This window comes from Heterodontus francisci, chromosome 4 (assembly GCF_036365525.1).
Source record: "Heterodontus francisci isolate sHetFra1 chromosome 4, sHetFra1.hap1, whole genome shotgun sequence".
Classification (NCBI taxonomy): domain Eukaryota; kingdom Metazoa; phylum Chordata; class Chondrichthyes; order Heterodontiformes; family Heterodontidae; genus Heterodontus; species Heterodontus francisci.
The window spans coordinates 38788546-38806772 of record NC_090374.1 but is presented as its reverse complement, the minus strand read 5'-3'; the positions used below and the strand labels follow the sequence as shown (position 1 = coordinate 38806772).

The 18227-nt window shown below is 44.6% G+C and overlaps 1 protein-coding gene across 1 annotated transcript in view; it reads right to left on the bottom strand.

Annotated features, from left to right (window-relative positions):
- The window catches only part of LOC137368640 (solute carrier family 22 member 4-like), a 211657-nt gene that overhangs the window by 49256 nt on the left and 144174 nt on the right, over positions 1 to 18227 (bottom strand). Inside the window, exons 6-7 of the mRNA XM_068028780.1 lie at positions 15014 to 15155; positions 3613 to 3713 (exon numbers count right to left, since the gene is read on the bottom strand). Of these exons, the coding sequence (XP_067884881.1) occupies positions 3613 to 3713; positions 15014 to 15155 (243 nt within the window). The remainder of the gene's footprint in view (positions 1 to 3612; positions 3714 to 15013; positions 15156 to 18227) is intronic.

Below are 18227 nucleotides of genomic sequence, written 5' to 3'. Positions count from 1 at the left end.
TAGAATTTTGGAAGATGATCACCAATGCATCCACTATCTCCATAGCTACCTCTTTCAATCTTTTCTTTTGGGCCTCCTTATCTCGAGAGACAATGGATACGCGCCTGGAGGTGGTCAGTGGTTTGTGAAGCAGCGCCTGGAGTGGCTATAAAGGCCAATTCTGGAGTGACAGGCTCTTCCACAGGTGCTGCAGAGAAATTTGTTTGTTGGGGCTGTTGCACAGTTGGCTCTCCCCTTGCGCCTCTGTCTTTTTTCCTGCCAACTACTAAGTCTCTTCGACTCGCCACAATTTAGCCCTGTCTTTATGGCTGCCCGCCAGCTCTGGCGAATGCTGGCAACTGACTCCCACGACTTGTGATCAATGTCACACGATTTCATGTCGCGTTTGCAGACGTCTTTATAACGGAGACACGGACGGCCGGTGGGTCTGATACCAGTGGCGAGCTCGCTGTACAATGTGTCTTTGGGGATCCTGCCATCTTCCATGCGGCTCACATGGCCAAGCCATCTCAAGCGCCGCTGACTCAGTAGTGTGTATAAGCTGGGGATGTTGGCCGCTTCAAGGACTTCTGTGTTGGAGATATAGTCCTGCCACCTGATGCCAAGTATTCTCCGAAGGCAGCGAAGATGGAATGAATTGAGACGTCGCTCTTGGCTGGCATACGTTGTCCAGGCCTCGCTGCCGTAGAGCAAGGTACTGAGGACACAGGCCTGATACACTCGGACTTTTGTGTTCCGTGTCAGTGCGCCATTTTCCCACACTCTCTTGGCCAGTCTGAACATAGCAGTGGAAGCCTTACCCATGCGCTTGTTGATTTCTGCATCTAGAGACAGGTTACTGGTGATAGTTGAGCCTAGGTAGGTGAACTCTTGAACCACTTCCAGAGCGTGGTCGCCAATATTGATGGATGGAGCATTTCTGACATCCTGCCCCATGATGTTCGTTTTCTTGAGGCTGATGGTTAGGCCAAATTCATTGCAGGCAGACGCAAACCTGTCGATGAGACTCTGCAGGCATTCTTCCTCTTTCAATACTCTGGGAAGTAGACTATCAGTTCCCGAGGACTTATCAACCTTCAGCCCATTAATTTCTCCAATAAAACCTTCTTACTAATACTAATTTCCTTCAATTCCTCATTCTCTCTCGTCCCTTGGATCTCTAATTCTGGGAGATTTCCCCTCTAGATCTTTTACCAATGATTTTAAATGTATGACATCTTGTTATTGACCCATTTGCTTCAGGGAATAATTTTATTTCTCTATCAACTTTATCAAAACCTCTCATCATCTTGAATCCTCTGTTTGGGCACCTCTAAACCTTTCCTGTTCCAAGGAGAACAGTCATAAATTTCCAACTTCTCCTTATCACTGATGTCCCTCATTCCTGGTAACATCCTAGTAAACATCCTCTGTACCCCTTCCAATGCCTTTACATCTTTCTTGAAATGTGGTGGCCAGAATTACAATTCTCCAGTTGAGGCCTAACCAGTGATTTATAAAGTTCTCGCGTGGTCTCTTTCGTTTTATATTCAATTTCTCTATTTATAAACCCAAATAACCCATATGCTTTTTAATTACCTTATCAACTTGCCGCGCCACTTTTAAGGATTTTTGTACATGGGCACCAACGTCTCTCTGCTCATCTACGCTTTTCAAAATTGTGCCATTTATACTTTACTGTTTTTCCATATTACTTCTCCCAAAGTGCGTCATTGAACTTCATCTGTTATGCTTCTGCCCATTTTACCATTCTATATTATCGTGAAGCCTATATCCACATTACTATCTACTACTTTGACGAGCTTTGTATCATTTGCAAACTTTATAATACTGTTCCCTACATTTGAATCTAGGTTGTTTATAAAAGTTGAATAGAGTATTGGACCCAAAATGACCCTTGGGGAACACCACTACAAACAACCTCGTAATTTGAAAAAACATCCATCCACTGCTACCATTTGCTTCCTATCACTAGGTAATTTTGTATCCATGCCACCACTTCCCCTTAATTCATGGGCTGGCTTATTCATAAACTTCCTGTGTTGCACTTTGTTGAATGCCTTCCAAAAGTCCACATATACACCATCTACTACACAACCTTGATTAACTTTCTCTATTACCTCATTAAAGAATCCAATCAAGTTAGTCAGATACGATTTGCCTTGATAAACTGATATATATGGTAAATATATTCCTTCAATATGCTGTTGGTGAGATTATCAGAAGCTAGCATTCTGGCTACACAGCTGCCGAAGTATCCCTCACAATTTTCAGGTTTTTTTGGCAGACTTTCCAGTTTCTTTGGCACTTCTTGCAAATCCACATGCAGAAGATCCCGCCATGGATGTGAATTCTTCCTAACAACACAATGTAAGGTTCCTTATTTTCTGGAGTCGTGTTGTGCTTCTCCTGGATGTTTCATCATTCTCTTTGCCCACTATTCCTTCAGAATGATATCAGAAAATTGGAACAATGCAGAACTGGACATGTAAAGGATATTTTCATTAGTTGAGTTTGCATGGTATAATAAGACTTCAACAATTATTACTGGCAAATTATAGAAAACAGTTAAAATGCAACAATGTTATTCCTTACTTTAGAATAAACTTATAAATAAAAATGGGCACAACACTTACCAGAGTCAGACGCACTCAGAATGAGTTGTTTTCATTGACCAGAAGACTGAATGCTTCTACAACCATTTGTTTTTCTGGTCAAGTAAGGATATCTTGGGAGGGCAAGTTATTATACAGATTATACAGCTATTACATAGATCATTGTTTCTTTACATTGTATGTTATCACACATTGAGCCACAGCTTGTAAATGCATATTGTGTCTTTCCGAGCTTCTGTATTTCTAAATTGTTTGCTGACTTTTTTAAATTATGTGGCTACAATTTTGCATAGTTGTTAATGACTCTCTGTTAGAATCATAGATTAGTTTAGTACAGTACTGTACCAGCTCTTTCAAAGAGCAATCCAGTTAGTTCCACTCACCTGCTCTTTCACCATAAACCTGTAATTTTTTCACCTTCAAGTGATTATGCAATTCTCTTTTGAAGCCCACTAATGAGTTTGTACCCACCACCCTATCAGGCAGAGCATTCCAAATCCTAACTGCTCATTGTTTAACTTTTTACTCATTATCGCCTCTGGTACTTTTGCCTTTGCATGTATTCCATTTTGCTTCCAAAAGTACATCTTTTGCAATTAATGCATTACTTCACTAAAATAATGTCAACAATTCACTTTCTGAGAAATGTAGTCTTGTTGGGCCTTTCATACAGATTGTGTTTTTTGCCTGGAGAGCAAGAAGTCAAGTAAAGTCCTTCACTTTCTTGCAAGGGTGGCCATTTTGAATCATTTCAATGCACATTCTATTAATTGGATTAACTTAAGTGCAGGCAGCAAGAGTCGCAATTTTCAACTTTAGTGGTTCCTCAGTATGTATGTTAAAACAATGAAAATATGAAAAGTGCCTTTACACATAAAATCCCAAATATAGTTCCATGCATATTTTGCTAAACATTACAACCATACATACAATGAACTGACAAAATTATGCGTATTACATTCTTGGTGAGAGCTCTTTGCTGATAGTCTCTACTCACCATATAAGGAGATTTAGAATTGTGATATTCCGCATATTTGAAGTTCTAACCAAATCCAAGAAATTATATGGATGTTTTTCACTACTTCTGGTATTCAGAAGCTAAAAGAAAGCATAAAAAAATGAATTTTCAATGTTTGCCTATTATAGACTTTTCAGTGCAGTGGATTCCTTAACTGGAGCACCACATTTTAAACAAAACATTTCCTTTATCATAAACAGTATTCTTCTTTGGCCTCCTTGTCTTGAGAGACAATGGGTAAGTGCCTTGAGGTGGTCAGTGGTGTGTGGAGCAGCGCCTGGAGTGGCTATAAAGGCCAATTCTAGAGTGACAGGCTCTTCCACAGGTGCTGCAGAAAAATTTGTTTGTCGGGGCTGTTACACAGTTGGCTCTCTTCTTGTGCCTCTGTCTTTTTTCCTGCCAACTGCTAAGTCTCTTCGACTCGCCACACTTTAGCCCCGCCTTTATGCTGCCCGCCAATACAAACAGTATTGAAAGTATCGTATTGATCTTAGTTGACAGCAATATATCCTACAGCCGTTGAAGAATTAAACCATCAAGGTTTGTAAAGGGTGATAATGGTATAAAGCTATTCCATTGAGGACTGTGCATTTTATAGAATCATAGAATTATAGAATGGTACAGAAGGAAGCCATTTGGCCAACTGTGTCTGTATTAGCTCTGTGCAAGATCATCTCAGCAAGCCACACTTCACAGCTCTTTTCCTGCAGCTCTGCAAATATTTTCTCTTCAGATATGAACATGGGTGGCACAGTAGCGTAGTGGTTAGCACCGCTGCCTCACAGCTCCAGTGACCCAGGTTCAATTCTGGGTACTGCTTGTGTGGAGTTTGCAAGTTCTCCCTGTGTCTGCGTGGGTTTCCTCCGGGTGCTCCGGTTTCCTCCCACATGCCAAAGACTTGCAGGGTGATAGGTTAATTGGCCATTATAAATTGCCCCTAGTATAGGTAGGTGGTAGGGAAATATAGGGACAGGTGGGGATGAGGTAGGAATATGGAATTAGTGGAGGATTAGTATAAATGGGTGGTTGATGGTCAGCACAGACTTGGTGGGCCGAAGGGCCTGTTTCAGTGCTGTATCTCTTAAAAAAAAACATAAGAACTTGGAGCAGGAGTAAGCAATTCAGCCCCTCGAGCCTGCTCCGCCATTCAATACGATCATGGCTGATCTCATCTCGGCCTCAACTCCACTTTCCTGCTTGTTCTCCATAACCCTTCAACCCTTTACTAATTAAAAATCTATCTCCTCCTTAAATTTACTCAATGTCCCGGCATCCACCGCACTCTGGGATAGTGAATTCCACAATCACAAACCTCTCATCTCTGGAATCAATCTAGTTAACCTCCTCTGAACTGCCTCCAATGTAACTACATCCCTCAGCAATTAGGTGGACCAAAACTGTACACAATACTCCAGGTATTGTGGAGTACACAATACTCCTTCCTTCAATCATAAGGTCAGAAGTGGGGATCTTCGCTGATGATTCACAATGTTCAGCACCATTCGCGACTCCTCAAATACTGGAGCAGTCCGTGTAGAAATGCAGCAAGACCTGGACAATACCTAGGCTTGGGCTGATAAGTGGCAAGTAACATTTGCGCCACACAAGTGCCAGGCAATGACCATCTCCAACAAGAGAGAATCTAACCATCTCCCCATGACATTCAATGGCATTACCATTGCTGAATCCCCCACTATCAACATCCAAGGGGTTACCATTGACCAGAAACTGAACTGGAGTAGCCATATCAATACCATGGCTACAAGAGCAGGTCAGAGGCTAGGAATCCTACGGCGAGTAACTCACCTCCTGACTCCCCAAAGCCTGTCCACCATCTACAAGGCACAAGTCAGGAGTGTGATGGAATATTCTCCACTTGCCTGGATGGGTGCAGCTCCAACAACACTCAAGAGCTTGACACCATCCAGAACAAAGCAGCCCACTTGATTGGCACACCATCCACAAACAATCACTCTCTCCTCCACCGATGCACAGTGGCAGCAGTATGTACCATCTACAAGATGCACTGCAGCAGCGCACCAAGACTCCTTAGACAGCACCTTCCAAACTCGCAACCTCTGCCACCTCGAAGGACAAGAGAAGCAGATGCATGTGAACATCACCACCTGCAAGTTCCCGTCCAAGTCACACACCATCCTGACTTGGAACTATATCGCTGTTCCTTCACTGTCGCTGGGTCAAAATCCTGGAACTCCCTTCCTAACAGCACTATGGGTGTACCTACCTCACATGGACTGCAGCAGTTCAAGAAGGCAGCTCACCACCACCTTCTCAAGGGCAATTAGGGATGGACAATAAATGCTGGCATTGCCAGTGATGCCCACATCCCATGAATGAATTTTTAAAAAAGGTGCGGGCTCACTAATGCCTTGTACAGTTGCAGCAACACTTCCTTACTTTTATACTCTATTCCTTTCGCAATAAATGCCAAAATTCCATTTGCCTTCCTCATTACCTGCTGCACCTGCATACTAGTTTTCTGCGAATCATGCATGAGGACACCCAGATCCCTCTGCACCGAAGCACTCTGAAGTTTCTCGCCATTTCGATAGTAATTTGTCTTTCTATTCTTCCAACCAAAATGGATATCCTCACACTTATCCACGTTAAACTCCATCTGCCAAATTTTGGCCCATTCACTTAACCTATCCATATCCATTTTGAAATTTCTTATTTCTTTCTTGCAACTTACTATCCCACCTATTTTAGTGTCATCTGCAAATTTGGCTATAGTACCTTCTATCCCTGCATCCAAGTCATTAATATAGATTGTAAATAGTTGGGGCCTGAAGACCGAACCCTGTGGCACCCTACTAGTTACATCTTGACAACCAGAAAAGGACGCATTTATCCAGACTCTCTGTTTTCTGTTGGTTAGCCAATCCTCTATCCAAGCTAATAAATTGCCTCTAACCCCACGTGATCTTGTCTTGTGTATTAACCTTTTGTGCGGCACCTTATCAAATGCCTTCTGGGAGTCCAGATATACTACATCTACAAGATCCCCATTATCCACTTTGCTTGTTACATCTTCGAAGTACACGAGCAAATTAGTCAAACACGATTTACCCTGCAAAAAATCATGCTGACTCTGATGGATTGCGTTTTGACTTTCTAAATGTCCTGTTATTACTTGCTTACGAATGGATTCTAACAATTTCCCAACGACAGACGTTCAACTAACTGGTCTATAGTTTCTTACTTTCTGCCTCCCTCCTTTTTTGAATAAGGGCGCTATATTAGCATTTTTCCAATCCACTGGAACCTCTCCTGCATACAGGTAATTCTGGAATATTATAACCAATGGATTGAGTTCAACGATTTTAGACTGCAACCTCTGCCCCATTTTGATTCCTTTTCTTTGAATGTTTCAGCCTTAATCTTGCTTTTTTCTTTTTTACTCTTGTTTTGGGCGGCAGCTGTTCACTATTCTGCCATTCACACCTCCTCTGGGCACGACTGTGGTTCCTTTACTTATCCTCTTACTATTCCCTTTGGCCAACCATTCTTATGTCATTTAATGTCTCCCCTCTCCGCGCTATCTTTTCTTTTGTTCTTTTTCCATCCTCCTCCACTTAACCTACTTAAAACCTACTGCATTTCTAACTTTTACCAGCTTTGATGAAAGGTCATCGACCTGTGACATTAACTCTCTTTCTCTTTCCACAGATGCTGCCAGATCAGCTGAGTATTTCAAGCTGTTTCTGTTTGTATTTTAGATTTCCAGCATCTGCAGTCTTTTGCTTTTGTCAAAAAGGGCAGGACTGGGTACTAAATATTCCTGGATACCAGGTGTTCAGAAAAGATTGGTAAAGGAAAGAAAGGAGGAGGGTATGAGAAGAGACTGGCAGGCAACATAAAAGAAAATCCAAAAGTCTTCTTTGGCATATAAAGGGTGAAGGGTTGGTAAAAGGAGGAGTAGCGCCAGTTAGGGACCAAAAAGGAGATTTACGCATGGAAGCAGAGGACAAAGCTGAGGTACTAAATGAGTACTTTGCATCTGTCTTTACCAAGGAAGAAGCTGCTGCCAAAGTCATAATGAAAGAGAAAGTAGTTGAGACATTGGATGGGCTAAAAATTGATAAAGAGGAAGTATTAGAAAGGCTGGTTATACTTAAAGTTCATAAGTCACCAGGACCAGACCAGATACATCTGAGGATAGGGAGGGAAGTAATTGTGGAAGTTACGGGGCATTGACCAGAATCTTCCCATCTTCCTGAAATACAGAGGTCTGGAGAATTGTAAATGTTACACTCGTGTTCAAAAAAGGGTGTAGGAATAAGCCCAGCAACCACACGCTGGGTGGTAGGTGGTAGGAAAGCTTTAGGAACAATAATCTTGGACAAAATTAACAGTCACTTGGACAAGTCTGGATTGATTAAGGAAAGCCAGCACGTATTTGTTAACAGCAAATCATGCTTAACTAATTTGATTGAGTTTTTTGATGAAGTAACAGAGAGTGTTGATGAGGGAATACAGCTGATGTGGTATACATGGACTTCTAAAAGGTGTTTGATAAAGTGCCACATAACAGGCTTTTCAGCAATGTTGAAACTCATGGAATAAAGGAGATAGTGACAGCATGAATATGAAGTTAGCTGAGTGACAGTAAACACCATGGAGTAGTAGTGAACGGATGATTTTGAGACTGGAGAAAGGTATATAAGATAGGTATTAGAAACAATTCATTCCTTGATCTATATTAATGACCTAGACTTGGGTGTGCAGGACACAATTTCAAAATTTGCAGATAACACAAAACTTGGAAGTACTGTCAACTGTGAGGAAGATAGTGATAGACTTCAAAAGACATAGTCAGGCTGGTGGAATGGGCAGACATGTGGCAAATGAAATTTAATGCAGAGAAGTGTGAAGTGACGCATTTTGGTATGAAGAATGAAGAGAGGCAATATAAAATAAAGGATGTAATTCTAAAGCGGATGTAGGAGCAGAGGGGGTATATGTGCACAAAACATTGAAGGTGCCAGGGCAGGTTGAGAAAGCAGTGTTGTGTGGCACTACCACTGTGCTAAATGGGATAGATTTTGAACAGATCTAGCAATGCAAAACTGGGCATCCATGAGGCACTGTGGGCCATCAGCAGCAGCAGAATTTTACTCAACCACAATCTGTAACCTCATGGCCCAGCCTATCCCCCACTCTACCATTACCATCAATCCAGGAGACCAACCCTGGTTCAATGAAGAGTGCAGGAGGGCATGCCAGGAGCAGCACCAGACATACCTCAAAATGAGGTGTCAACCTGGTGACACTACAGCACGAACTACTTGCGTACCAAAGTAAGCAGCATGCAATAGACAGAACAAAGCGATTCCATAACCAACGGATCAGATCTAAGCTCTGCAGTCCTGCCACATCCAGCCGTGAATGGTAGTGGACAATTAAACAACTAACTGGAGGAGGTGGCTCCACAAATATCCCTGTCCTCAATGATGGGAGAGCCCAGAATCTTCAGCCAGAGGTGCCGAGTTGATGATCCATCTTGGCCTCCTCCTAAAGTCCCCAGCATCACAGATGCCAGACTTCAGCCAATTCAATTCACCTGCGACCTCTACCACCTAGAAGGGCAAGGGCAGCAGATGCATGGGAACACCACCACCTGCAAGTTCCTCTCCAAGCCACACATCATCCTGACTTGGAACTATATCGCCGTTCCTTCACTGTTGCTGGGTTTAAATTCTGGAACTCCCTTCCTAACAGCACTGTGGGTATATCTACCTCGCATGGACTGCAACAGTTCAAGAAGGCAGCTCATCACCACCTTCTCAAGGGCAATAAGGGCTCGGCAATCAATGCTGGCTTAGGCAGCGACGCCCACATCCCATGAATGAATAAAAAAATTTAATTGAGCACCGATTGTAATTGCATTGTAATAAATTATCAAATTGGCTTTTGCTTTATGCTAATTAATTGACCTAGTTTTACTTTATTGTTTATTAATTCAAAGTAAACTAAAATAAAAGCTTACCAGTATACTCACACCACCTGACTTCTTGTCCTGTGACATCATTTCGCGAAATATCTGTTTCTCAAAGCTCCTCCCTCTTCTCTCCTGGGTCTCGTGCTCTCTGACCGCGCCGCTAGTGGCCTCGCGTTCTCTGACCCCCGCCGCGAGTGGCCTCGCGCTCTCTGACCACGCCGCTAATGGCCTTACGCTCTCTGACCGCTCCGCTAGTGGCCTCGCGCTCTCTGACCCCGCCGCAAGTGGCCTCGCGCTCTCTGACCGCGCCACTAATGGCCTTACGCTCTCTGACCGCTCCGCTAGTGGCCTCGCGCTCTCTGACCCCACCGCTAGTGGCCTCGCGCTCTCTGACCGCGCCGCTAGTGGCCTCGCGCTCTCTGACCGCGCCGCTAGTGGCCTCCCGCTCTCTGACCGCGCCGCTAATGGCCTCGCGCTCTCTGACCACTGCATTCCTAGGCCTTGTCCTCTCTGACCGCTCCACTCCTAGGCCTCGCTCTCTCTGACCGCTCTGCCCCAAGGCCTCGCTCTCTCTGACCGCTCCACTCCCAGGCCTCACTCTCTCTGACCGCTCCACTCCCATGCCTCGCTCTCTCTGACCGCTCCACTCCTAGGCCTCGCTTTCTCTGACCGCTCCGCCCCAAGGCCTTGCTCTCTCTGACCACTCCATTCCCAGGCCTCGCTCTCTCTAATCACTCGGCTCCTGAGCCTCATTCCCTCTGATCGCTCTGCTCCCGGGCCTCACTCTCTCTGACCACTCTGCTCCCGGGCCTCACTCTCTCTGACTACTCTGCTCCCAGACCTCACCCTCTTTGACTGCTCTGCTCCCAGGTTTGACTCCCTCTGACTGCTCCTCCCGGGCCTCACTCTGACAACTCCGGTCAGTACCATGCTTTCTCTGATCGTTCCACTGCTGGAACCAATCTCTCTGACAATGTTATACGGCAATTACAAAATTTTAGTTATGCGACCCACATTCGTAGCATTTAACTAGACCTTGAGAAATAGAGGAGAATAAGGAGCAGGAGCAGAACATCCTCTCAGGCCTGCTGCACCATCCAATTAAATCAGAGCTCATTGGCACCACAACTAAATTTTTCCACCTTTACTCCAGATCCCTTGATACCCTTACCGAACAAAAATAAAGTTTAGCCTTGAAAGCTCCAATTGCCCTAGCACCACAGTCTTTTGAGGAAGAGAGTTTCAAATTTCTACTTGCCTTTGTGTGGAAAAAATGCTTCTTTATCTTGCTTTGCTCTAATTTTAAGATTCTGTCCTGTTATTCTTGGGGAGCCTCTATGAGCATAGTCACAAACCCATCATGGTATTGCCAGAATGGAGATCACAGACCAGGAACTGCACAACCTCGCAACCAGAATTGCAGTTTCCCTCCGAGTAACCCACCATGCACACAATTAAAACATAAACCTTAACATAGAAACATAGAAAATAGAAGCAGGTGTAGGCCATTCGGCCCTTCGGACCTGCTCTGCCATTCAAAAAAGATCATGGCTGATCGTCTAATTCAGTACCCTGTTCCTGCTTTCTCCCCATATCCCTTGATCCCTTTGGCATTAAGAAATATATCTATCTCCTTCTTGAATATATTTAATGACTTGGCCTCCACTGCTTCTGCGGTAGAGAATTCCACAGGTTCGACACCCTCTGAGTGAAGGAATTTCTCCTCATCTCGGTTCTAAATGGCATACCCTGTATCCTGAGACTGTGACCCCTCTGTTTTAATAACATGATTATCCATGATAGCGAATGAGTTAATTGCGAAATCGAAAAAAAAAAGCATAAATTCAATGATAAACAGTCTACGTTCTGCTCTTCCATTAGGAACTGCAAAGGAGCAGAGAGATTGAGAAGCTTAAAAGGTTAGCGGACAGGTAAAAAAAAAATAAAAAGGTTAATGGAATATTGCCTTGATCACATGGGGGTGGAATTGAAGGGGCAGAAGTTATATTACAGTTAAATGAAACTCAGGTGAGACCCCACTTAGAGTACTGCATTCAGTTTTGAACACCATGGGCTGAATTTTATGGGCCTCCTAGGGATGGACATGGAGGTTGGGCAGGACCCATAAAATTGCGTCAGAAGGTGGATGGGGCGTGCCCATCACCTTCGTGACACCTTCAAATATAGTCCAGGGCAGGGAGGGCCAAGGACGGCCTTCCCACCCCAGGCCAATTTAATAGAAGGTGGAGTGGCCCACAGCCATGGAGGGAAGCAGCCTCTTAGCAGAGCGGGGTGGTCCCTCCTTTGAGAGCAATCTAGAGCTCCCGGAAGGTAACCGCCCCTCCCCCCTCACAGCAAGGATCTGCTCCCCCTCCACCCCATGAAGAACCCACTCCCTCCCCCACCAACACCACCCCACCACCACACCAATCATCGGGGCCTTGTGTAAATAATCCGACCCCACTTCCTTTCCTGAGGTCTCCAACATCTCTGATTGGCCGGCAGCTATGGAGGCTGGAACTTGTCCCTTAAAGGGATGGCATCCTCCGACAGCAGGCAGTTAAGTGGCTGCCCGCCAGGGAATTGCAACGGTAGTCCAACAGAGGGCCGAAGCAGGGTCTCCCCTCCCCCCTCCCCCACCGTCCGGCCCACGTGCTGCCAGGACCCCCAATGTCAGAACAAAGTTCAGCCCCACATCTCAGATAGAAATTATTGGCCTTGGAGGGGATGCAGTGTTCACTGGTATCATTCCTGAATTTAAAGGGTTAAATTGTGTGGACAGGTTGCTCAGACTAGGCTTGTATTCCCTTGAGTACAGAAGACCTTCTTTTTCTTTGGCCTCCTTGTCTCGAGAGACAATGCGTAAGAGCCTGGAGGTGGTCAGTGGATTGTGAAGCAGTGCCTGGAGTGGCTATAAAGGCCAATTCTCGAATGACAGGCTCTTCCACAGGTGCTACAGATAAAATTGGTTGTCAGGGCTGTTACACAGTTGGCTCTCCCCTTGCGCTTCTGTCTTTTTTCCTGCCAATTGCTAATTCTCTTCGACTTGCCACACTTTAGCCCCGCCTTTATAGCTGCCCGCCAGCTCTGGCGATCGCTGGCAACTGATTCCCATGACTTGCGATCAATGTCACAGGACTTCATGTCGTGTTTGCAGATGTCTTTAAAGTGGAGACATGGACGGCCGGTGGGTCTGATACCAGTGACGAACTCGCTGTACAATGTATCCCTGGGGATCCTGCCATCTTCCATGTGGCTCACATGGCCAAGCCATCTCAAGCACCGCTGGCTCAGTAGGGTGTATATGCTGGGGATGTTGGCCGCCTCGAGGACTTCTGTGTTGGAGATATGGTCCTGCCACCTGATGCCAAGGACTCTCCGGAGGCTGCGAAGATGGAATGAATTGAGACGTCGTTCTTGGCTGACATACATTGTCCAGGCCTCGCTGCCGTACAGCCAGGTACTGAGGACACAGGCTTGATACACTCGGACTTTTGTGTTCTGAATCAGTGCGCCATTTTCCCACACTCTCTTGGTCAGTCTGGACATAGCAGTGGAAGCCTTTCCCATGCGTTTGTTGATTTCTGCATCGGGAGACAGGTTATTGGTGATAGTTGAGCCTAGGTAGGTGAACTCTTGAACCACTTCCAGAGCGTGGTCGCGGATTTTGATGGATGGAGCATTTCTGACGTCCTGTCCCATGATGTTGGTTTTCTTGAGGCTGATGGTTAGGCCAAATTCGGTGCAGGCAGCCGCAATCCTGTCGATGAGTCTCTGCAGACACTCTTCAGTGTGAGATGTTAATGCAGCATCGTCAGCAAAGAGGAGTTCCCTGATGAGGACTTTCCGTACTTTGGTCTTCGCTCTTAGATGGGCAAGGTTGAACAACCTGCCACCTGATCTTGTGTAGAGGAAAATTCCTTCTTCTGAAGACTTGAACGCATATGAGAGCAGCTGGGAGAAGAAGATCCCAAACAGTGTAGGTGCAAGAACACAGCCCTGTTTCACGCCACTCAGGATAGGAAAAGGTGAAGACCAAAGGGTGGTCTAATTGGTTAAAGGATTTGGTTGATAGAGAGAAACTATTTTCTCTGGTGGGGAGAGAAGAACAGAGGCGGGGTTGAACATAACTTTAAAATTAGAGCTTGGCCTTTCAGGGGTGATGTCAGGAAGCACTTCTTCATGCAAAGGGTCGTGAAAATTTGGAATTTTTCCCCCCAATAATCTGTTGAGGGTTCAATTGAAAATTAAAAAACTGAGATTGACAGGATGTTAGGCAAGGTACGTTAAGGGTTACAGAACCAGAAGTTAATGTCCAGATCGGCCTTGAACTAACTGAATAACAGAATGGGCTCAAGGAGGTTCTGGTCACCTCATTACAGAAAGGATGTAATTGCATTAGAGAAGGTACAGAGGAAATTTGCAAGGATGTTGCCGGGACTGGAAAAAATGCAGCTATGAGGAAAGATTGGATAGGCTGGATTTGTTTTCCTGGAACAGCGAAGACTGAGGGGAGATCTGATTGAAATGAAGAAAATTTTGAGGGGCCTGGATAGAGTGGAGGTGAAGGGACCTTAGCAGAGAGGTCAGTGACCAGGGGGCATAGATTTAAAGTGATTGGTAGAAAAAATAGAGGGGAATTGAGGAAAATGTTTTTCACCCAGAGGGTGGTTGGGATCTGGAACTCACTGCCTGAAAGAGGAGTTGAGGAAGAAATCCTCAACTCGTTCAAAAGGAGTCTGGATATGCATCCCAAGTGCTGTAATCTGCAGGGCTATGGACCAAATGCTGGAAGGTGGGATTAGAATGGGTGGGATCGTTTTTCGGCTGGCACCGACATGATGGGCCAAGTGGCCTCTGTCTGTGCCTTAAACTTTCAATGATTCTAAGCAGTTGTGTGGCCTACTCCTATTCCTATGTTCCGTCCTATTCATGGACATGTGCTGACATTGCCTTTTTAGAGGAGGAAATTATATGCAAGGCCAAGAGACAGGTTGGTCTGTGATTTAGTTCTGACTTCATCCATTATCCTATTTAATTATTGGAAGGCAATTAGTTTTAAAGAATGCTAAGTTTAATGTGTCAAGAATATTTTAGCATTGTAGAAATTGTAGCAGAGAGAATATTCAGCCCACCACACCAGGACCAGGTCCTCAGCTGTCTCATATCAAATTTCCCTAACCTTTCCTCAGAACCTGACAGACAGAACCAATGCAGTTCGTGAAGACAGCATAAACAAAAATCAGTGCTTCAGTACCAAATTATCTTTCTCTACTTTGCTATTATTGGCAATAAATATAATTAAATATGGATTATGACAAGTTCTTATTCTGAAAAGACTGGAATGTATTGGTGCTTGATCTTGACATATTTAAATAGCAGTCTAATTCAGAAAGAGTAAAAAAGTGAAATGACTACCGTATGTTCTCTGACATTGACATTCTGAAATATCACCCCAGTGTGACTGATGCCATTCTTTTTAGCAAAACCTTGCACTATTTTTTCAGCTTCAGTCATTCGACCTTGAGCGATCAGCCATCTGGGAGACTCCGGTATAAGCCTGATTAAAAAAAAACGTACAAATAAAGCAGTTGTCAGAATGATAAGGGTGCAAAGGGGGAAGACCTCTGCCCACCTGACTACAGTAACCGTGACTCCAGCCAAGTTCCTGGGAAGCTAGATAAGCACATGAGGGAGAAAGGAACCGAAAAGTATGCCGACATGGTTAGATTAAGAGGGGCGGGAGGAGGCTTTTATGGAGCATAAACATTGATATGGTCCAACTGGGTCGAATGGCCTGTTTTTGTGCTGTACGTTCTATGTAATTTCTTCAGAAAATGTCAGGTACCCCTGGGAACACTCAGGCAGTAATGAAACTGGAGGGATCAGTATGGTGGACGAGGGTAAGGAAGTCATGGCCCACCAAATTACTTTGAGATCATCCAGTTTTGTAAGTCAGGATTCAGCCAAGACTGACCAGATAATTTACTCACTTCACTTTTTAAGTTACTTTTCGAGGTCACATTATAATTTTGAGAATGACAAGGGTGGCATTGTGTCATTGGAGGATATCATTGTGGCTATGTTGTGTCAAGTCAGCTAAATCTGAACTTTGACCTCAACTATTCCTTGAATCTTAGCTCTGCCCCTGCAAAGAGATGCCCGTTAGAAGGAGGTGGTGACACATGGAGAGACAACTCCACAACTCCATACATCGCCAGTTCAACTCAGTGCTGCAAAAAACATAATGATTATAACCAGAACAGGGAAGACAAAAGGAAATAGATATACCTTCCAAGAATGCATTACATAGGATTACATAGGATATATGGCACAGAAACAGGCCATTTGGCCCAACCAATTCATGCCGGTGTTTATGTTCCACTTGAGCCTTCTCCCTCATTCTTCCTCATCCATCTCTCTCAGCATAACCCTCAAGGCACTTCTCCCTCAGCTGCTTATCTAGCCTCCCCTTAATCATACTATGTTTTCAACCACTCCCTGTAGTAGTGAGTTCACATTCTCACCACTCTCTGGGTAAAGAAGTTTTTTTCTGAGTTCCTTTCTTGGTGACTATCTTGTATTGATGACCTCTAGTTTTGCTCTTTCCCACAAGTGGAAACATTCTCTCTGTGTCTGCTCTATCAAAACCTTTCATAATTTTAAGATCTCTATTAGGTCACCCCTCAGCCTTCTCGTTTCAAGGGAAAATGACCCAGCCTGTTCATCCTCTCCTTATAGGTATACCGCTGCATTTCTGGTATCATCCTTGTAAATCCTTTTTGCACCCTCTTCAGTGTCTCTAGATCTTGTTTCTAATATTGCAACCAGAATTGTATGCAGTACTCCAGATTTGCACTGAGCACATGTGTAACTGAGAAATCCCTCCCTCTCACTGTGTTAATGTGCTTCAGGAGGTTATCATCAATCTCTGGGAGGTAAAGAAAGGTCTATTACATCCTTAGCTTTCATCTGAAAATGTTTTTTCATGCATATATCTCTTAAATGCCTTGGTTGGTTCATGTTCTTGCCATCAACCCCATTATGTTTTCCTTGCTGACACCTAGGTGTGCTTACAGTCTCATGTACTGCATTTGTTTAAAGGAGAAGCCATTCCAAAATGGCAGAGAAAACATGGCCACAGATGGGGGACACCCCAAATCTCTGCCCTCTCATTCCATATGAGAAGGGGAGGCAGATAACCAATACAGTGAGAGGAGGGGAAGATGGAGTGCAGGTGTCAAGCTGCAGGATTGTCAAGACATTCTGCTTCTCTCAGTTGCATTCCTTCATGCTATCCCTTCTACGGAAAAGCATGTGAACTTTGCTACTCAACAACCCTTTCTAATCTCTATTTCTGTCTTCCTGTACATGTGCCAGACCAAGAAAGAAACAGAGGAGAAGGAACATTCTGTTCTGCTGCTTGCATTACACTTCACAAGTCATCAAAACTGCTTGAAATTTGTTCGACATTCTATTAGGTTGGGCAATTTTCAGACATCCATAGTAACTGGCTGAAACAGGTATTAGACCCCGAGCATATATTCCTGAAATTGGCTGCCCAGAGTGACGTGGCTACTTCACTCAGGCTTTCCTGCCATGAATGTGGCCTAACACTATCCACCAACAAGGGAAATTCTTTAAAAACAATTTCACATGGAACCAAGAGTGCTCCTCCTCATTCCACAACACTCCTGAGGGCCACAAGTGATCATGATAATGGCCTGCCTGTTCTCCTTAACTACCATGGCCCACCACTCTCCCTGGGACTTACCGAAGTGTCACTGGTGGCGAAGCACACAGCACCAATTGAATGGATTTAGAGGGCGAGCCTCCTGGAGGCACAATGGACAGTGGCAGCTGACCGCAATTATGACCATGAGGTTCAATTTCAGGTGAACAGTCAGTTATGTCCCTGCAAATGGACCATAATGAAATTGTAGCTCCCAACTTCAGGTCCAATTTGGATCAAAGTGCACCAGAATAACCAATTAGGGCCAACCCGAGAAAACGTGGATGTAAGAATCATGTTTTCATAAAGTTAGAACTTTTTTTTACATCCATACAGTAATCATGCATTTTCTGTTCTCTGGTATTTGTTTAAAAAAGTTGCTTTAAATATGCAGTCCTGCCACATCCAGCCGTGAAAGATGGTGGACAATGAAACAACTAATGGGAGGAAGAGTTTGCAAAAGCATCCCCATCCTCAACAATGACGGAGTCCAGCACGTCAGTGCAAAAGACAAGGCTGAAGCATTTGCAACCATCTTCAGCCAGAATTGCCGGGTGGATGATCCATCTCAGCCACCTCCTGAAGTCCCAAGCATCACAGATTCACTCCACATGACATCAAGAAATGGCTGAAGGCACTGGATACTGCAAAGGCTATGGGATCTGACAACATACCAGCTGTAGTACTGAAGGTTTGTAATCCAGAGCTTGCTGCACCCCGAGCCAAGCTGTTCCAGTACAGCGACAACACTGGCATCTATCCGACACTGTAAAAATTGCCCAGGCATGCTCTGTCCATAAAAAGGACAAATACAATCCGGCCAATTACCGCCCCATCAGTCTACTCTCAAACATTAGCAAGTGATAGAAGGAATTGTCGACAGTGGTATCAAGTGTGATG